We start from the raw sequence: 22,650 nt of genomic DNA, 5'->3' as shown, positions 1-22,650 counted from the left end.
ACCTAAAGTGGGAAACGACATCAGTCAGACGTTGAGTAGAACGACCGCCAAGTATCCCATACGACGCGTGGAAGTGAAAACCTTCACCATTCCCAAGGGACAGCGATCCATGATCGAAGATCATCTGTTCCAAGGACAGTTACCCAAACGTTTGATCGTTGGTATCGTCGAGAATACAGCCTTCAACGGAGCTGCCGAAAAAAATCCTTTCTACTTTCAACACTTTGGCGTGTCCAAAATCGAAGTCAGTCGCGATGGCAAGACCTTGTGTACCCGACCTTTCGAACCTGACTTTACCAAGAAGAATTACTTGAGATCGTACTTGTCCCTGTACGAAGCCACCGGACAGTTAGGAACCAATACCAGTCACGGTATTACGTACGAGGATTATGCAGGAGGCTACGCTTTGTGGGCTTTCGATTTCACTCCAGACCAAGGCAGCGACGAGGGACATTTCCACCCTATAAAATCCGGCCAGATTCGTGTGGAAATTCAGTTTAAAGACCGAGACCCTGATGAAACGGTGAACGTCATCCTGTATGCAGAATTCGATAATACCATAGAAATCAACAGTTTGAGAGAAGTCATCCTAGATTACTAGAAACCATGGAAGACTGTTATCCCTCTTTACCTAGTGGAGAAACTTTTAGTGTTGGATTATTGTTAAAAAATGTTAGAGTTCTTGTTGTTTAGTGTTAAGTGATTTTTGAATTAAAAAATGTTGTGTTTTGAAAAAAATTGTTTGATGTTATATTGTTGGATTATTGTTAAAAATGTTAGAGTTGTTGTTTAGTGTTAAGTGATTTTTGAATAAAAAATGTTGTGTTTTGAAAAAAATGCCTTTGTCTTTTGTTTAGCTATAAGAATGTTGGATTGATGCTCTTTCATTTCTTACTATCCCTCTCATGACACTCACTAAACGTTACGACTCAAAAACCGTGTGGGGATGTTTTCCTTCACGTCCGCGCTTTAACAATAAGAACCGGGTTGTTTCCAGTCTAACCATCCATTGTTGACTCATCCTCCTAAGAAGATGTGCTCCAAACTAGCTAAACTCAACGAAGCCTACGTGAATTTGCATAGGGTCAGACACAGTCTGATACCGAAGCCAGAAGAAATAGAGAATGTGAGAATGTTAAAAATCACTGAAGACCTGATAGAAGAGCTCTTCAGAGAAGAAATGAACAGGGAAAAAGAAGAATGGACAGAGAAGTACAGACTTCAGAGACAGCAGCAACAACAACAACAAGAGCAGCAGCAGCAGCAACCTGAACCTGACAGAGACTTTGTCGATTGCCGTATCGACACCAAAGAGTTCTTCTTTTCTTTCCGAAGAAGCAGACCTATCGCCAGAAAGTCTATCCTCAGAGGACATCGCATTCTTAGAAACTAAAAAAAGAATGCCATAGCAAACAAAAAAACAGCCCTTTTCAGGGCTACCCCAATACTCTAGAAAAGAAATAACGATCGATTTGCCAATGTGTGTAGGTAGAGTAGTGTGAAAATAAACACTAACTCTTTTTTAAAAAATGTGAGGGTATGTGTTTGTGTGTTAGTAAGTGCTTAAGTAAGTTGGTATGAATAGTAGATTAAAATCATGTTTTTTTTGGTGTTTGAGGTGTATATTTGGAGTTAGATTGGATTGCTTTGCGTATGTGGATAGTCTAATGAAGTGATGTATAAAAAATTTTACAATAGTGATGGGTAGCATAAAAAAGTGAGTGAGTGTTTCTTTTAGGTCCGCGCGTTGTTGTTTTTGGTCATGATGTAGGTAACATCAATTTTATGTTTTTTTAGGGGGATGTTTTCCTTCACGTCCGCGCTTTCACTATAAATTGAAACTCGCTGGGCAGTCTAGCTACCCTTGTTGATTGATCAACACCAAAAATGAACACGAGACTGTCTAAACTGTTGGAACTTCATGTGCATCTGGAATATGCCAGGCGCCTGTTGAATGAACTGGCCGCGGAAGCCATTGTGGAGGAGGGAAGGATAAGAGAGGAGGAGGAAAGAAGAAAAAAAGAAGAGGAGGAGAGAAGATATAAAGAAGAAGAGGAAAGAAGATACAAAGAGGAGGAGAGAAGAAACAAAGAAGAGGAGGAGGAGAAGGAAAAGAAGAGAAGAAGAATAAATTTCAGAATCCCAGAGAGCGAAAATTGGGATTCTGAAGCGACATATCCTGCCTCTGCTCTCTCCCCCACAAAAGTAAGAAGTAACTGGGGGATAAGATGTGTATGTGGCGCCAGGCCTGGAAGGTGCCACCATTAACCAGGTGTCCATGAAGTTCCAAAAAAACAGCCTTTTTCAGGGCTACCCAATATTCTAGAAAAGAAATAACCAATGAATTTGCCAATGTGTAGGTAGAGTAGTGTGAATATAAACACTAACTCTTTTTTAAGATAGTGTGAGGGTATGTGTTTGTGTTTGTGTGTTTGTGTTTGTACCCGCTCACGTACGATTGTGTGGATAGTAGATTATGGATTTGTTTATTGTTTCTTAGCGTATGTGTTTGTGTGTTTGTGTTTGTGTGTTTGTGTTTGTGTGTTTGTGTTTGTACCCGCTCACGTACGATTGTGTGAATAGTAGATTATGGATTTGTTTATTGTTCTTAGCGTATGTGAAGAGTATAGTTTGGGTTTTGTAAGCGCTCACGTAAGATTGTGTGGATAGTAGATTATGGATTTTGTTTATTGTTTCTTAGCGTATGTGGAGAGTATAGTTTGGGTTTTTATTATATGAAATGAGAAAGTATAGTTTGGGTTTTATTATATGAAATGAGAAAGTATAGTTTGGGTTTTATTATATGAAATGAAAAAGTAGGGGGATGTTTTCCTTCACGTTCGCGCGTTGTTTGGTCATGATCTAGGTAAGATCAATTTTACGTTTTAGGGGGATGTTTTCCTTCACGTACGCGCTTTAAGTATAAGAACCCACAGTATTCTTTGTTCAAACCATTCTGCAAAGAATAAAAAAAGAAGATGGCTTCTAACCAAATGGACAAAATACAAACATTACAAGACGTTTTAGACAACTTAGGAATGATGGAGCAGATGTTAATAAGACTGGTTGAAGACCATTATTCCTATAGTCCCCATCGTGTAAAGATGGAAATTAATAACTTAAAAAAGGTAAAGGACAAGATTAGTGGTGTCATGAAAGAGATAAAGGAGGGGAAGGAGGATGAAGAGGAAAGAATAAGAATAAGCAAGTGGAACGAAAAGATTGAAAAAGAAGAAGAAAATGAGAAGAGGAAGAAAGAAGAGGAGGAAGAGAAGAAGAAGAAAGAAGAGCAGGAGAAAAAGAAAGAGAAGAAGAGAAAGAGTGTTGGAGATAAAATAAGAACTTGGTGGAGAAAAAGAAGAAATTAGAAGCAGAAGAAGAAGAAAACCCAAAGGCCCTTTTCAGGGCCAGCCATATTTCTCGAAAAGAGATAGCCTTTCCATTGCCTACCCTTTTTTAAAATTTAAATTTAAATTTAAATTTAAATTTAAATTTAAAAAAATTTTAAAAAAATCCCAAAAGCCCAAACTCTATTCCCCATGTTAATTTCCCCTTGTCGCTAGACAGACCCACACTATAGTTCCATGTTAAATTCCCTTTGTCGCTAGAGTGACCCACGATTTTTCTCCATGTTAATTTCCCTTGTCGCTAATCTGACCCACGATTTTTCACCATGTTAAATTTCCCTTGTCGCTAATCTGACCCAGGGGTCTCTGTAATGCTAATTCCCATTGTCGCTAATGTACCCCACTTAACTACTTACATCTGTATCATGAATCCATCTCTAGCATCTACTTTCACATCTTCACTCTGCATTTATCACTAGCATCCTGTTCCACATCTCTACCCTGAATCCAGCATAACTTCAAATATTAGAAAAACGACTACCGCCCTCCCCCCCCCCCTTATTATCTCGATATCAGAGCATTTGAGACTCTATCAGTGTTGTTATATCGGGTCAAAATGAGTTAACCTTCCGAAGCTAATTCCATTATTTTAAAATGAGTTTCATGATTCACTACAACATTGTATTTTTTATACAATGATATTGGTTGAGTCGTTTTACAGGAAGTATCAAACTAATAGTAGTAAACGTATCATCAACAGTATCATCATCATCATCACCATCATCATCATCACCATCATCATCATAAGCATCAGCAGCAGCATCATCAGCAGCAGCAACAACAACAACCAACATAATAATAATAATAATAATAATAATAATAATAATAGTTCTACTACTACTACTAATAATAATAATAATGATAATAATGAATATGATGATAATGAGGGGAGAAAGAGAACAATAAAAAGGTATTATTGCCACAGCAAACATGACTTGAAAAAATATGAAATACACATGGTTGACCTGTTCCTTTCCATAATTATAAAATGTGTGGATTCTATCTAATGCATGTTTTCAAACTTGATGATGACGACGATGTTAGCTGTGATAATAGTTATGGTGACTACACAATCATATTAATTGTGGCGATGATCATTTACCTTTTCATCGTCTTAATCATCATCAGACACAGATTGTATCAAACATCATACTAATAGTATTTGCTCTTGAAATTTTGATTCAATGACTAATATAATACTTGCAAATATTCAGTGACTTGTGCGTTTCAAATACTGACCATAATATAAATTGGCATACCTTAACACACTGAAATAAACTATGGCTCGATGGAAAACTACGTTTCGAAATATGTAAAATACCTCCCAGCGTTTGTGCTGCACATAAAGCTAGCATCTAGATTGCGAGTACAAATGCAACGAAGGAGAGAGAGAGAGAGAGAGAGAGAGAAGGAGGAATAAGGTGGGGGTGGAGCAGAGCGAATTCTATTTTTCTATAAGACACACTGTTGTCTTATATATATATATATATATATATATATATATATATATATATATATATATATATATATATATATATATATATATATATATATATATATATATATATATATATATATATATTGTGTGTCTTTTACTTTTGAAACGAATCTGTATTGCATATCTCCTAGAAATAGTTGCTCACAAGTTTTAAAATTAATCGTAATAATGGACCTGTGTACAAATTTGGAGTGATTGCCCACTGGATGTCTCAGTCAAGTGGGTTCTGTAGCGATGTTGTGGATATTGTGACAGATGTTACGTAGTATATATTGCGACTTACGAGTCGTTATGCAATCATAATATGTATATAAGGAGAGAGAGAGAGAGAGAGAGAGAGAGAGAGAGAGAGAGAGAGTTGATCATTTAATTCAATCTTATTTCCATAGTTTTTGTCCTAATATCAGTCTGCAGATGTTTTTAATGTGGTGTTGAGGTATAATTTGAGTGAAATCGTTTGCTTGGATCATTAACTGGAATTACAAAATGCTCTCAATAACTTAATTAGTTTATTCGTTGACTTTAACAAAACTTGAGTGTTTTATTTCTTTTTGTTAATCAGTTTAACAACACAGAGTCGTGACAATGTGGTACCGTATATCTATAAATTATCTAATTAAACGTAAATAAAGACAAAACGAAGATGTCATTTATCATGTTATATTATTGTTTATTTTGAGATTGATCCTTATCCATAATAGATGATAAATATGTTTACTAAGTTTCAGGTCCAGACACAACCTTGATTCTGACCTTCGGCTTTTCAGGAAATGAATTATGTTTACAGTTTGATGGAAATTTCGATTAAGATGACATCATATTGGGTATCTATCTAAGATTGCTTATTACAAAAACGTTTCTGTTAATGATCTTTTGACCCTCATTCTAGGTTCTCATATTATTGCGTTTTAGGTATTTATATTAAGATTGATTATATTAGAATTACCCATTACTATCTTCACATCCAAAATGGAATCACTTAATTTTGTGCTCATTGTTTATTTGAGAGGATTGAAATTATTCTAATTATTCACTGGAATTAAAAAGTGCTCTTTGATTTTAAGAAACAAAATACTATTTTGTGATTATTGGTAAATTATTAAAATACATTTTGGATTATATCATTGTGTTATATCAAAACTGTTGGCACATTGTCACATTCGATGCTATTAGCACACCAGTGCGTTCTACGTTGGAATTCATCTGGAACTCATTCGGCCTAGTCTATATTTTTTGGACTAGTGATAGGATTATTTTGGATTGAATTCACAATAACATAAGTTCATCTTAAATTTTCAGTTCTACATCTACATTATTGTCCGCGGTCGAAAATTTTAATAATGGGCACATATCCATGTTAAATATGAATATTGAATCCGAGATGAAAGACCGTCGCTGAAATAAAAGATTGAAGATGTTTTATTATGTATATCTATATAAAACATATTATTATCCTAATAATAATTTTTGTAAGATCATATAGTTAATGACATTTCTAATGCGAATATCATATGATCGTAATTCATGCTTGAAAGATTAACACGTATTAAGTGTGTTGATTCATTCATAAAGTTCCAAGGTTAAGTTGCATTATAAGTGCAAGTAAATAACACTTAATGTGACTGGATATCATGGCTGCTTTCAAAAGGCTAGGCTGACCTAATTATTGGATAGATAGTGCAAACCACATGCCTTTTTATCTTACAAAGTGATATAGAAATGTCAAGATGATATATTCAAAGCGTTGTATTGCATTCCATCCTCTGCGTATTAGCATTCTATGTATGAATATTAATATTTAGAATTATTAGGCATTCATAATAGTAAACATCATTTTAGGAAGTTATTCACTGAGACTTATTTATATATTTATTTCATTTAATCACTGGGTGGGAATACAGTGCTCAAAACCTTAAAAGACATTTGGATTTATAGCTGTTTTGAAATTACTGTGATTTCATTTAAATGGATTTTGAAATTATAGCATAGTGATTGCTTCTGTACTGTTGACACATTAGTAAATTAATGACAATCATTCATAATACCTTTAGAACTCATATGGGTTACTTGGTGCTTGTGGGATACATAGAACATTTAGAATTCTATATTCCCATTCACGATACAGTAAATTATTTTTAATCCTTTCACTTTGTGTTTCAGGAAAATAAATTATATTTTCAATTTTACAAAGCTTGTCGGTTTTGTTCTTTATTGATATATATTTTAATACCTCAGAGTCGTACCAATTGTTATCAGGCAAACAAAGAAAGCTTTTGTTGGCATGGACACGGCTTAAAACGCTCCTGAGGCAGACAGACAACTTTCTGATGAGAGGCTTTATAAGAAACGGAGTTACGACCCAACATTTTAGCACGTCAGAGTTTCAGTGATTCAGATTTATTGATTTGGTGCGTGCATGGAGACTATATAAGATACTTAGAGCACCACATTAGGATTCTTTAGCTCATATGACAGGTTTGTAAGAGTCATGAGATATATCGTGATTTACTTATAACACGTTCGTTTGATTAGCAGATTCAAAAGTTTTTATTCTAAAACACGAGTACCTTGAGGATTATGCGAAATTAAACAATTAAATAATTATGTTGGATTATGTGAAACTTTCAAGGATTTAAGTTATTTTCTACTTTCACGGGCTTACCTTGATATAAAACACTTGGATTTAAAATTGATTCTTCAGTGGTGCTAGCACGTTAGCACGCAATCACATTGGAACATTTATTCGGAATACCTTTGAATAGTTTTCTGATTGAAGTCAAATTGATAGAATAATTTAGGACAACATTCTAGGAATTTGTGCACTGTAAGTTGCTTTTCAATATTTTATTGTGTTTAATTATATATTATGGGAAAATAAATTTATATTTTGGAAAGTTGAATGTTTCTTTTATTTCACCTTGTTTTGTTATTTCGTTTAAGCCCCTACACGTAACACTGTTGAGCACGAAGTAAATGTATCACATCCTGCCTTAAGTAGTAGACTCGATGCTTCCCATCCCACGGACGATGGTAAAGCATTTAACCCATTTTAATTTGAAAATTAAACTGCAATTGCAAATAAAATGGTACCGTTGTATGCCAATAAGTTCGTGGGAATACCCGAAGGAAAGCCCCCCAATGACGCACTTCATAGATTTCAATGCTAGAGGGGAACATAAACGAACTGTATTGCAAGCCATATGATTTAGCTAATATCTGCTCAAAATTAAAAAGTCTTACTTATGACATGCGCGTTCAGATGAAACGCTTGTGCTCTTATCCAGCCAACTTGGAAACTAGAGTACCTCAAAGAGACCTTAGAATGGGAGGATGTACACCGAAATGCATCGACGAAGCTATTAATGAACTAAACTCGGAGACAGAAGAGCCCTATAAAAATAGAAAGCTAAGGAAACCAACAAACAGATTCCCTTGCTAGTTACTTTTTTCCCAGTGTCCCAAACATACAACAGATAATTCAGAAGCATTGGTACCAGATCAAATCTTCCGAATGTATATAGTTTATACTCCTGCTAAGATGAATTATTAGCGTATTCAGGACGCGATCAACAATGAACAAAGAAGTATTGCATGATGTCACCAAGCAATATTCTGGCAGCTGGATATCAGACAGACACATATCTTGCACGATGTCATTACGTAATCATCTGGCAGTTGGATATCAGGCAGACACATATCTTGTATGATGCCATTACGCCAATATTTGGCAGCTGGATATCAGGCAGACATATGTTTTGAATGATGTCATCACGCAATGGTCTGGCAGTTGGATATCAGGCAGACATATTGCATATAAGATACTATATATACGCCTCGTAGCCGAGGGGTTAAAATGGTCGCCTCCATTTAAAGACGAATCGAATTAAAATCCAAAACACTAACAACGCTCGATTTACATGTGTTTTTTAATGCCCTATTTAACATTGAATTGGGAAGGATAATTAAGTTACTGTTTATACTTTTTGTGCGAATTATCACAAGATACTGCGGAACGTAAACGGTAAATCTCCTGACATTGCTTCAGTCTGTTATACAGTAAATCTTGCTAACAAATACATTTGGACATTAAATAAAAATACAATATGCTTGCGACGAGTGAATAACCGATACATTTCATCCCGAGGATGAAAATCACAATTATTTTTGCAGGTGGCTTAGCCACTCTTAGAAAATACCCTGATTTTCTGATTTTCACCCACTGGATGAAATGCATCCATTATTGATTTTATGAGTTATATCCATCATTGGTTTTAGTAAATATATACGTTATTGGTTCTATGAAATATATATATTATTGACTCGTTGCAAGCAAATATTTTCAATGCAATGTCTTCTTACAGCAGTCATGTAACAAATCATCGACAAGGTGATGTGACGTAGAAATCAAGTTACCTGCATATCCCACCTTTTCACATGAAGGGTACTATTCTGTCAAATCTATACAATGTTTCATCTGTATCACCAGTGAGGAATAATACCATGATAAGCATTCCTCCTTGACACGCCAAGGAATCAAACAACTGCGTTGCAGCCATTCAGTTTCTTCCCTGGACAAACCGATACTCTAATATGGTTGCTCAAAACTTTCATAGCGGATCACAACACAGCTCTACCTAATACGACAAAGCAAAGTATACCACAGGCGACATAATAGTTTGATTTCCTGTATCATACAATAAACTATCCTCAGAATAACAGAGATGATCATTGAGTGCATTACATCAGTTGCACTTATCGTTGATCGCCCTGTCACACACGAAGGAGCAAATAAATGTGCAATTATATATATATATATATATATATATATATATATATATATATATATATATATATATATATATATATATATATATATATTGTAGTAAATTTAGAGTATGTGCACTTGGTTATAGTGCCCCGTTTTAAGCAATTCTTAGATTTGTGTGATTACTTGTTTGATTATTGGAATTCGGCGCCATGGAAATATTCCTGGCCCGAAATAATGAGCTAATTAATAGGAGCAGACGTCACGGAGTGAAGTGATAGTGTGTTTCCATGATGTCCTGGTTCACTAGTAGTGAATTCCGACCAAAACCGAATGAATGTCCCTGTCGTAAAATAGTACATATTAAAATCTAGTGGTATACATTGGTAACGTGACTGCAAGGACAGTACTTGCGGTATTAAACCGGTAAATTACATAAGGGCATAAATAAAAAGGGACTTGACAGACACCGTTTATGTCGCCATGTGGGCGAAAATGGTGCAGTTATATCGGCGAAATGTGCCTGGAAAGCATACATTGACTGGCCTAAGGTGGCGGAGTTAAAATAGTTCCCATTGTTAGGGATTACTCATGTATGTTCTAAGGCGTGAACGGTTGGTGGTACGGAAACATAATGAAGCCAAAACACGCAGATGTATGGTTGATAGATAGTTGGCAGTTTTTGGTTTATCTGTGGTCTTGCATTAATTAAAGGAAAATTTAGGTATAGAATGGACACGTAGGGCTTTCTGATTTACAACTGAGGTTGTATTTAAGTCTTTGGAAAGTCGGGGTAAACTTATGACTTCTAGCGAGAATCGCGCCAGGGTTTGACAACCGCTCGGTCAAGTAAATACCCGTGTGCGTGTAACTATATATATATATATATATATATATATATATATATATATATATATATATATATATATATATACATATATATATATCTGTGTGTGTGTCTGATATTTGTTTGATCGCCTCACAGTGCACGATTTAGATATGCACGAAAGATATCTAGCGCATGTGCATGTTATTTTAAACATCCTTTATGAAGCGTTTGATCACTCTGCACCAACCCCACTATGTAAGTACATCTGTCATCTCGCAATTTACCACACAGTCTGGGATATTGTCCGTACGCAGCTAAGCTTGATACACGTATATATTAAGAGTCGAACATATATGTTCTTCCCCCCCAAAAAAAGTTTTAAAAAAATCCACATAGCCTCTTGAGTTTTGTTTTGTTGTCATGACTTGCTAATGGTAATCTATGTCTTGACTGGTATTTTGAACTTAGTACAGTTATTCGTACAGATGTGCTACGATTTATTTCTGCCAAACGTAAAATTGCTAACATTGTACAGATACAACTAGTATCAGGTTTCAACAGATAGCATAAATAAAAAATTATAAACACTATACTATTGCAAGTCAAGAAAATATTTCAATCTGGATTTGCTGGTGTGGATGGAAGACTACTTGTAGGTGGCTCTTTGGGCAATCAAGGTACAGGTCGTTAACCTTTAAACAATAGTATTCACCTGTTTAGTACGTCTGATCATTACATCGTGCATGTCTTAATAACTACAGTGATGCTTCCTGATTTAGTCAAAGCAGAAAGTATTGATTTCTTTTAAGTCCTCTTGCGAACGACGTGGGAATCCGAGAAGTGTGAACTATTATCAAAGGTTTCTATTTATATATGGTCATGGAAAGGAGTCATAGGTCCTGTTATATTGAAAGGTATGAAATAGTGAAGATCCTTTTCTAAAAATATTTGAAATACCTCAGAAAGAATCAAAGCATAAAACTAAATCCAATGTAGAATCGGTCACGTGCACGCCATTCTTGTGCCACCTGAAAATTATTTCAGTTTTCAAGCAGATAAATGTGTCATACGAGGATGGGATGGTCCTTAAGAGTTCGGATGAAATAAATTATATCTAATTACAAAGATAAACAAATGAGCAAAACTGAACGAAGTTAAACTCTAAAGAACATGTAAATAGTTGAAAATGATAAAATCCTTAGATAGACCAGAAGGACAGATAAAATAATGAAATAATATTGCCGTGATGACGCTTGTAAAGACTAATTATGTCTCGTTGATATTGGTGTATTAAAAAGTATTAGAATTACTAGCCATTAGCAGAAACAGATTGGAGAAACCGACTAGAAATGTTGATTGCAGGCTGCACTGAACAATTTGCTGATTCAGCATCTGTTGATTATTTGTGACAGAAAGGTATATGGAGAAACTTGCATAATTGTTCCGTAACCCCGCATTGTTTGAAGGGTTCGATGATAAGCAAAATCTTTATATAGTTTTAGTTAAGGAGGTATCTGAAAACCGACCTTCCATTTTATAATCCTAACGATATATCGCAAATATCAGTTTATATGTAAACTATACGTTTGACATGTTGTTTTGTATATTTTTTTTAACTTTAACTTGAGGGTAATCAAATTGATATAAACATATACGCAAGTAAAATATTTTTTTGTTATTGATGGTGTATGGGATCTTATTTGATGACCATTCTAAAATCATGGGGACTTTATGGCAACACTGGCAAGAACAACAAATTTTAGCAAGTAACAGGAATTTAATTTGTTTATTTATTTTAATTGATTAAACACTGACATCGTGCTGGGATCAGTATCACATGAGGTACAATTAGCCAAATAGTCATCGGATCCATTTCACAGCAAGGAAAATAATACCCGAGTGACGAATGGTCAGAGACATATAAGATTATACGTTTTTCTGAAAGGTCCAGTGACTTGCTACAAATCGTTAAAGTAATCACCGTTAAGAATACGTCTTAGTATAAAACTTGATTCATGTATATATAGCCATCATGAGTAATCATGCTGCTAAAGATTCACGACGAACATACGCACATAAGAACGGACAGAAGAGAAACATGATCACCTTCTTTAACCGTTACAGTCAGAATTTGTAGAATGTTTCAGATCATATCCTACTTTTATCATTTAAGTTTAAATTCTAATTGGAAATTACAGAATTGCGAAGAGGCGGTACTTTGCACATTATCTGTAATGTACATTAGTTATCTTAGTACTTATCCCAGGGATTACTGGGCTGCGATGAAGCGGTACCTTGAAAGTTTATCTGAAGTATACATTGGTTATCTATGTCCATATAACCATTTAAAGCAGGGCATACATCGTGATAACCATGACCAATGCTGTGCAATACGAGTGTAAAGTCCTTCTATACAGGTGATTATATATATATATATATATATATATATATATATATATATATATATATATATATATATATATGTATGTATATGTGTGTGTGTGTGTATAGACAGACAGAGAAAGACAAGAATGAGAGGAGTAATTGGAAATGTCATACATGCAAGAACAAAAAAGAATACAATGTTTGTATAACTGGTAATGGACAAAAAATTTAATTTGTGTTGTGTGTATGTATTTAAAGGTATTGCTCTGAATCCATCAACATTGTTTAGCCACATGTTCTAGATAAAATCTACACTGGAGGATCCACGGTTATATTTTAGATCAATACCCAAGTGCAGATCAATACAAATTAAATATAATTTACACCATAATATACATTTATGATTTTTTTCATAACCAATATCTGATAATTTCACGTTAAATTGAAAGAGAGACTTTGCGACTAAGTATTGAAAAACCTATACAAATGAAAAATTTGAAAATCTCCCGTCTGACCCATGTGATGGTGACTCATATCTGACGTGCAAGTATCAAAGTCAAATGAGGAAAGTAGATGTAGCAAAACGACGTACTCAATAAGGTATGTAAGAAATTAGACTGAGTAAATGGACGAACTCATTAAGGTATGTAAGAAATTAGACTGAGTAAATGGACGAACTCAGTAAGGTATGTAAGTTTAACAGTTGTATATTGCTCGCAAATTCAATTAATATATTATTTAAAACTTGATCATAAATTGTTCATGTTTTATCATGTTTGTCACACGTATTAGTACGTACACTTAAATCGGCCTGAACAATTATCAGCACCGTGTTAACATATTTATTTTAGTGACCAATACAGTATGTTAGTAACTTAGTAACGTGACCCTGCTACTCATACATTTTCAAGCAAATAAGGTCAGTCGGATCTTAATAACATTTACTTGTCGTGTCAACCAAATCCAAATAACATTTATTTATCTTCTATTTGTCATCATAATAGTCTATGCGGTGTCCATAACTAACTTCGTTATCATCGTCATTATAATCATCATTATCATCTGCAGCTTCGCTTACCCATTCCATGAACAATTTCTAATGATATTAATAAAACTAGTAATTGTGATTATTATTATTATTATTATTATTAATTAGTATTATTAATATTATTATTATTGATGAGATGAGGGATTGATAAGTTACGTATTATTAATATTTCAAACTCACGTTTTTTCAAATACGTTTGATTTCATTTTTACTAAAGTGAATGTTTCTTAAAATAATTATTTCTGGAATTTTCTATGCCATTGCACTTTAAACTGGTGCCACTCAGTTTGCTGGACAAGCGCCATGTCATTAAGTTGTTTTGTTTGCTTGTTTCTTGCGCTGTCTTTGTTTCTTTCAAACACGGATACATTTTCCAAGTGTTTTTGTATCGTGTTTCTACCCGTTGGGTCGACAAATTCATCCAAAAACACACATTTTATTTTGGAACGACGTAGTGATCCCACCACAAAACTATTTTTATGTTTTCTATTTCCATACTTGACATATCTTTTGTGCTTTCTTGCCTCAGAGTTGTGTTTTTTTTTTTTTAAACTAATTTTTTTCATCAATCCTCCATGTAGGATATATTTTATCAGTCCATAACAAAATAGTTTCATGAGGCCGTTCAGTACTATGGCAACCATCCTGTAACAGACAGATGTGGTTTGTTGTGCTCATTTTCACCTTTGTTATATTATATAGCCACTTGTACTGTCTTTCAGTGGTTTAGCGTTCAGGGATCGCAACCAAAAGGGTTTCAGTTCAAATTCTATCATCTGATGAATCTTGGTCAAATACCGCCGTGTGTCCGTAGCAAAACACGTTAGTCCGATTGCTTCAGCACTAAATAACCTACATGTGTTGCTGTGTTGTAAAAACACAAAATCAAACTATTGAAAATGATATTAATGTGCTGAACACTGTAAATAATGTTCCCCTGAGGGGTCAATTCCCAAATATAAGTAATCATCTGTGTAATTTTGAATGAGAGATTTATGTTCACTATGGCTCTGTGTGTGTGTGTGTGTGTGGAAGCGACGTTGCGTGTGGGGCATCGATTTACCATTGCCGGAGTTAGTATATGTGTACAAGAAAAGTATGTATCTTAATATAAATAGTTAATCGCGAAATTTAGTGTCTTACAGTGCGCCACAGATTTCGCGTAAAATACATACTTTTTATGCCAAGCGAAAATAAAAAATATTGTATGTTGGAACAAGTATTGGTTAGGTTCTGCTATCTGTAACATGTAAATATTCCTTGTTTAGGACAGACACAAATCTTAAAAAAATGATGCATCTAGGGTCAGATGAAGTAGGTCAGGAAATCTGTTTACTTATCTGTTTTTTCTGTTGATTTAAGACTATGTTTTAATTAGACTGCTTATTTACCTTATAACATCTCACCTATGCCCAGGCTGGACCGGTTTGTACTGGTTCAAGCTCTACCCATTCTGTTGAATATCCCTTTTTGAAGACAAAGGTACATGCCTAATGTATCGGGATTAATTCCAAAACCGAAATTCTCCAGAAGTAGATCCTGAATATTTATTTCGACTGAGTATCATTTTACAAAAGACTTTCTTACATATCTGTTTCAACACAGGCTACAACACAATGGACTAGTGAATAACACTGGCAGCACATAAACCATAATGATGTGTACAAAACTTGAAAGTAACAATTTAATGTTTCACCGAGATAATGGATTCTTAGCCAAATTAAATTTAATGTAGCAACTTGCCCGCATGTCACTTAATCAAATTAAATCGAGGTAACAACTTGTATGCATGTCACCTAGTCAAATTAAATATATGTAACAACTTGTCTGCATGTCACTTATTGAAACTAAATCAATGTAACAACCTGTCTGCAATTCACTTAATCAAATTAAATCAATGTAACAACCTGTCAGCATGCCATTTAGTCAAATTAAATCGATGTAACACCATGTCTGCATGTCACTTATTGAAACTAAATCGATGTAACAACCTGTCTGCATGTCACTTAATCAAATTAAATCAATGTAACAACCTGTCTGCATGTCACTTAGTCAAATTAAATCGATGTAACAACCTATCTGCATGTCACGCATGCCGTTATTGGACAGTAATTTAGTTTTATTCTTTGCTCATCAGGTAGACTTTCTTATGTGCATTTCGGGCACATTAACACCAAAACAGCTGAAATGTTGTCAACAAGTTAGTATTTCGCTTGATGCGAAACTAACACATATAACTATTACAAATTGAGACATATTTAATTTTGCCTGTATTTATCAGTTTAAAATATAATCAAATAACATGGACAGTTTTTAGAGGAAAAATCTCAACAAAACACTACAGTTGGTGCATGAATTCAAAACGAAATAGTATTGTTAACAAACCGTATATCAATCGTAAACAAAGAATCTACGTTTGGATGATCTGTCTGTATATTCGAAAGAGTGAAGAAAAATCCGTATAATGCCATACAAATCTTCATATGTTATAAACCTGATGATGTTATTGATAACACTTTGCCTACGTCCGACATTAAAGCATGTTACTTATAGAAGTGGATGTTGACACAATTAGATGCCTCTGTATATCTCTGATAGATTCTGAAACTAACTGATATACCTTCTGCTACAATTTCAATTATTTGCCCCCGGCATATCTTTCTATCCGGGTTTTGTGGAGCACCGTTGCGAATTGCGAAAGAACAGGGCAAATTCGTTTCATCCACAGCTCTGGAAGTGTAGACAGCATGAACATACATGTAATATACTTTGCTAATTTGAGTCGAACATTTTGATCACTATCAGGAAATTACATGCTGTCTGAAGCAAACAACTGTATGGGGAAATGAACTAAGAATGATCTGAGGACTGTTTCTATGCAGTGGGGAAATGCATTCAGAATGATCTGATGACTGTATTATGCATTTCGGAAATGCACTTATAATGAATGATCTGAGGACTGTTGCTATGTATTGGGGGAAATGAACTTAGAATAATTTGATGACTGTTTATATGTCCTTCGGAAATGCACTTAGAATGATTTTGATGACTGTATTATGTATTTCCGAAATGCACTTAGAATGATCCGATGACTGTTTCTATGTCTTGGGGAAATGCACTTAAAACAGCACAAAGTAAATTAATTTTTCTTGTTTAGAAATGATGAACAAATTTTTATATATAGGCTCCATTATTCTATGTACTTAGTAATTTTAAATATTAAAACAAAAATGTAATTTAAGTTGTCAGCTTTCTTCTTTGTAAAAAAATATTACCTTTGAAGTTTAGGATGTGGAAACTGACGTGCAGAGTAGCAGTCTGCTGTATAAAGCAAAGCAAAAGTAAGGCCTAGCTTCTGTAAGCTGTATAGACTCCGAATTTAACAGCAGCCCTGTGTTCTCAAACTCTTATCATCCGTTTTATCAAATTATCGAAATAAAATAAACTGTTGGTTTAAAATTTCCCTTGGGTTATACACATTGGGGACACTTAATGAGATAGCTTTTTTTTTCTCAGTCTTGAACTCTGTGCAAAACATGCGAAACTCATGGCCATAGTAGATTTATTATCAAACACTTAACGCAGATATCATTTTGATCGTGTCGTCCTCCTTGTTGCTACTTAGAAATAAGCTTTGTAAGCCTGGTAATCCAAGAATCAGTTCGAATGACTTGGACAATGTGGGTGTGTTGACTATTCTTCGTGATGTTCATTATTAAGTTAATGCATCTACCAACCAATCATCTTTTTGTTCTCTTCAGAGTTTACTAATGCTTGAATGATGTGCTGATAAAAATCAAACACGGACTGAAAATGGCAAGGGATATAACTCTTGTTTGTTTGTGGTTATCTTTAATGATGCATCATGTAAAATCAGAATGCAAAGACGAAGGCACCTCCAGAAACTGTTCATTCATGGATTTACGGACGATTCCCAACTTTACCGATGTCAGAGTGTCCGCGCTAGACATGTCATACAACAAGATTTCAACAGTTAGTTTGATAAACTTCAGTGACACAGCGATAATTACATATCTGAACCTTTCACACAACCATATATCGACAATTTACGACTCGTCGTTTCAGAAACTAAAGAATTTGGAAGCATTAGACATTTCCAATAATTTGCTTACAGGTGAAAATTTAAACGCAAAGGTTTTTGATGAACTGGATAATTTGAAATTGCTAAATCTTGAGAGAAATCCCCTTAAATTTGTCAGACGTGGGACTTTCGATTTCTCCAGCTTCATGGCCATAGAGAATCTAGACTTGTCTCACTGTGACATCCAGAATCTGGAAGACAGCGCTATTGACCTTCCCCGTCTGGTACATTTGGACCTCAGCTGGAATAGGTATGACATAGCTTACTCATTTCCCGTTGTTAGCATGAATAGGTAGGACATAGTATAATCATTTCCTCATGCTATCGTGAATAGTTAGGACCGAATTTACTCACGTCCCCATGTTATCATGAATCGATAGGACCGAATTTACTCACTTTTCCATGTTATCGTGAATCGATAGGACCGAATTTAATCACTTCCCCATGTTATCGTGAATAGATAGGATTGAAATTTACTCACTTCCCCATGTTATCGTGAATAAAAAACACCGAATTTGCTCACTTCTCCATGTTATTGTGAATCGATAGGACCGAATTTAGTCAATTCCCCATGTTATCGTGAATAAAAAACACCGAATTTGCTCACTTCCCCATGTTATTTTGAAAAGATAGGACCGAATTTACTCACTTTCCGATGTTATCTTGAATAGATAGGACCGAATTTACTCACTTCCTCTTGTTATCGTAATATTTCAGGTTCAATTTAAAATGTTTAAACTTGATAGTAGCTAATGGCTTAAGACGCATGCGTAGTTGATACAAGATTAAACTGTTTTTACGAGATTTAAGAGAGAGAGAGAGAGAGAGAGAGAGATGTTTAAAGCTTTTCGTGTCAATGAACCTATGAGTAGCCCTTGGTGATTGAGCTTCGTCTCGGTTTTCATTTAATACACATTTTTAATGAAAATGTTTGACATAGTCATTTACTGAATGGAATGTACTTGACCAGGTGATCCGACAGAAGAGAACACACTAACATTTGTTACTGAAGATTCTATCACATAGACGAAATATACTTTAATCACTATGTTACTTGTATCATATCACAACAAGTTTGGCCGATTGGATTCCATGATAATACTCTTTGCGTCACATTAACAGGTTGCGGAGCCTGAATCCTGAGGCCCTTAAAATGATGGGCTTCCTTGAGACACTGGACCTCAGCCATAATGACTTATCCGAGATCCGCGGTCTGCCATTCCTGCCTGTGCTGAAAACATTGATCCTTGACAACAACAGTCTCAGAAAGGTTGATATACGGGAGGCAGTTTTCAAGTCTGCTGACGATGTGAGAGTGATTTCACTCAGGAATAATGAGATACGGACATTCGAACAAGATGATCTCCCATGGGATCTCGAGGTGATCGGTCAGATTGATCTTACAAATAACCCCATTGAATGCGATTGCAAACTGAAGTGGATCATCAGCGACGAAAATATTGCAAAGAAAAATGTCACCATCCTGTAAGAATATTGTTTATTTGTTGTATTTCTAGAACTTGGTGTAGTTTTATGTTAAAGTGGACATTTATTTTGTTCAGGGGATCAAAGCAAATCTATTATTGGGTTTTATATATAACTTTGAACTCCTCTCCCTCGCGAGCCAACATGCCTCATTAGGATATGTTCATTACGATCTTTCTAATTCTGTTATGTCCAAAAAAAAAATACAAAGTTAAATAATTGCTTTGAAAAGTAGATCAACATACAAAACATAATAAGCATTAACGAAATTTGTTGATTGGAGGCACGGGGATGTAAAGTCACGTTGCCCAATTAGACTTTGAAGGGAATAATTTACAAAATGAGGTTTTAAACTGAAGTCAATGGAAATATTAATGAGTCAAGTTTCATCAATATGCTTAGTGGCTGTATAAAGTATATATATATATATATATATATATATATATATATATATATATATATATATATATATATATATATATAGGAACTGAAGGATTTACTCTATTCATCTATATGTGGATCTTGTATCATGGTTTTCACATGTATGATAGCGCTAGAAGAACAAAGCTATAATTTTAGCGAATATTATCATTTTAATTTGTGTTTTCCTTTATTCCAGATGTATGTACCCTGAAAATCTGAGAGGGGTCAATCTTATGAAACTGTCGGAGAATGAACTGATCTGCAGTCCTCCAATTTTAGAAATACTGCTCATAACTGGTGCTTCAGTGGCGGCCATAGCGAGCATCACCGGGATTATTTTCTGTATGATGGCACTACGGCGGAAGCGCATTCGGACGAAGACGTGCAAAGATGGCGGTGGAGACTACACCGCTATCTACTCACGAGGAGATGTAGACGAAAGTCACAGGGTAAACATTTCCGATGGGAAACTACTTTTGAGAGACCGCGGTAGAGAATTCGATGTGTAACATTTATATTAACAGGGAAAAAAGTGTTTATACTTCCGTCATAATCCGGAATATGATGTTATGTCGTTTTCAGTGACGCATACATTGGTATCCTGAGGTAGATGGGATGAAACTCTAATGCGATATGTCATGACTAGTCATCATAGCGAAATCCCTAGGTCAACTGTCAATGACACGGGACGGGAATGGTAACTCATGGAGACACTTACCGTTTCTGGCTCTAACATTTTGTATCAATAAAGATTTTTTCTTCGAACGTTATTCAGATATACACTATGAATTTGACGTGTATCACTCAAGGCCTTGTCTCTCTGCAAACAATCATCCTATGTTGTCTGTTACAGTTTTTGTTTTTCCATTAACTTTGAATGATTTCTTTCTGTCATTAAAGAAATTGAACACGTATATCTCTGTATATACAGCGAAGTAAGGACGGTGTCTATATTTCTGATTTACCAAACAATGAATTCATACAGTTATTTTCCACAGCTATTCATCTGCCTCTTATCAATAGGTTATTCGTTAGATTACAAAAACACAACTGATCCAAATGTCATTATTTATTAAAAAATGAAAATAGTTTAAACTCAACTTTTGTTTCCAACAGGAACATACTTTTATTACAGAAATATTGTTTACTTAGAAAATATGTTCAGAGTCTAATGTATATAGGAGAAAAAGGAAAGAGAATAATGTATAGATAATAGTATAACTAAATTTCATTGGAAATGCTGCAGTTGTGGTTTGTTCAGAGTATTTTCATTGTTCTAGGTCCGTTGAAGTCTAGAGCGTTGTTGTTGTTGTTCTAGGGTTTAACGCCATTTTTCAGCACAAGATAGGCCATATATGGCGGCCAGTATAACTGGTGGAGGAAGAACCCTGGAAAACCCAGGAAAGAACCACCGACCCACGAGAAGCTACTGGCAGGCTTTCCCACGTACCCACGCTAGCCGAGCCTTGGACTCGAACATACGCAGACAGAGGTGAGATGGCAGTGATCCGGAACGGTGAGCGCTTTAGACCACTCGGCCACTCGGGGCCCCCAGCGATTACATTCAATAATTAAAGTTGAGAAGAGAAAGTCTGTCTTTTTACCTTTTTCTTATGACCAATAATGCTTCAAGTGTTGTGTTTCCTTATTCTTTACGCTACACACATATTTGTTGTTTTAAAACGCCCTGGTTGTCTGTCTGTCTGTCTGTCTCTCCTCTCTCTCTCTCTCATCTCCCCGAGGGTTCGAAACCAGGTTATTGAGAAAGATCACATTGACCGTTTTTAAGATCGAGAAACCATGTTTTGGTAATAGAACTCAAACGTTAGCTGTCTTGACATTTTCTATGCTATTTTGACCAGGCTTTGAATTTGTAGCCTACGAAAATACATGACAAGAAGCAAATGCTCTGAAAACTGTTTATGCACGCTCTGGTGACATTTTAGTTTGCAGACTTATGTAAGCACTCTTCATTTTTTACTTGTGATGTGATTAAACCGTGAAATATGTTCTTCCTTTAGCTCAGAACATATCGTCCAGAGGTCTGCAAATTCATTAATGTAGCGCATTACGTATTGTCCATTTGCCTCAAATTCTATTAAAGACCTTCCTGAGTCAGTCATATTAAAGACCTTCTGTGTCAGCCACATTAAATACCTTCTGTGCCCGCCACATTAAAGACATTCCTGTGTCAAACGCATTAAAGACCTTCGTGTGTCAGTCACATTAAAGACTTTCTGTGTCAGCCACATTAAAGACCTTCCATAAACAAAGCTCTACAAAGTAATTAGTAAACGTTATGAAAATTAATTTACGTTTAAATGAAACATCTACAATGGATGTGTGAATTTGTTATAATAGCACAGTTATTCTTTACGCTACACACATATTTGTTGTTATGAAACTTTCTCTCTCTCTCTCTCTCTCTCTCTCTCTCTCTCTCTCTCTCTCTCTCTCTCTCTATATATATATATATATATATATATATATATATATATATATATATATTCTCAAGGTTCGAAACCAGGTTATTGAAAAAGATCACATTGACCCGTTTCTAAGGATCAAATAACCATGTTTTGGTAATAGAACTCAGACATTATCTGTCTTGACGTTTTCTATGCTATTTCGACCTGGGTTTCAGTTTGTAGTCTACGAAAATACATGACAAGAAGCAAACGCTCTGAAAACTGTTTTTGCACGCTCTG

At 35.0% G+C, this 22,650-nt stretch overlaps 1 protein-coding gene across 3 annotated transcripts; it reads left to right on the top strand.

Moving 5' to 3' along the window:
- The first annotated feature begins 13,420 nt into the window (after nucleotides 1-13,420).
- Nucleotides 13,421-21,235, top strand: LOC149796065 (toll-like receptor 2). Of its 3 annotated transcripts, none has more exons than XM_089964176.1 (4): nucleotides 13,421-13,484; nucleotides 17,694-18,284; nucleotides 19,157-19,519; nucleotides 20,139-21,235. In XM_089964176.1, the coding sequence occupies exons 2-4, from the start codon at nucleotides 17,746-17,748 to the stop codon at nucleotides 20,449-20,451; spliced, it is 1,215 nt and encodes a 404-aa protein (XP_089820302.1). In that variant the 5' UTR covers nucleotides 13,421-13,484; nucleotides 17,694-17,745; the 3' UTR covers nucleotides 20,452-21,235. The 3 variants fall into 3 exon arrangements, with proteins under 3 accessions (XP_089820302.1, XP_089820301.1, XP_089820300.1); XM_089964175.1 differs by having other exon boundaries at nucleotides 13,453-13,527; XM_089964174.1 differs by having other exon boundaries at nucleotides 13,460-13,570.
- Nucleotides 21,236-22,650: the final 1,415 nt, after the last annotated feature.

Source organism: Sinohyriopsis cumingii, chromosome 7 (assembly GCF_028554795.1).
Source record: "Sinohyriopsis cumingii isolate HCF-2022 chromosome 7, ASM2855479v2, whole genome shotgun sequence".
NCBI classification, from domain to species: Eukaryota; Metazoa; Mollusca; class Bivalvia; order Unionida; family Unionidae; genus Sinohyriopsis; species Sinohyriopsis cumingii.
Note: the sequence above shows the minus strand (reverse complement) of the source record. Positions and strands in the feature narration are given on the sequence as shown.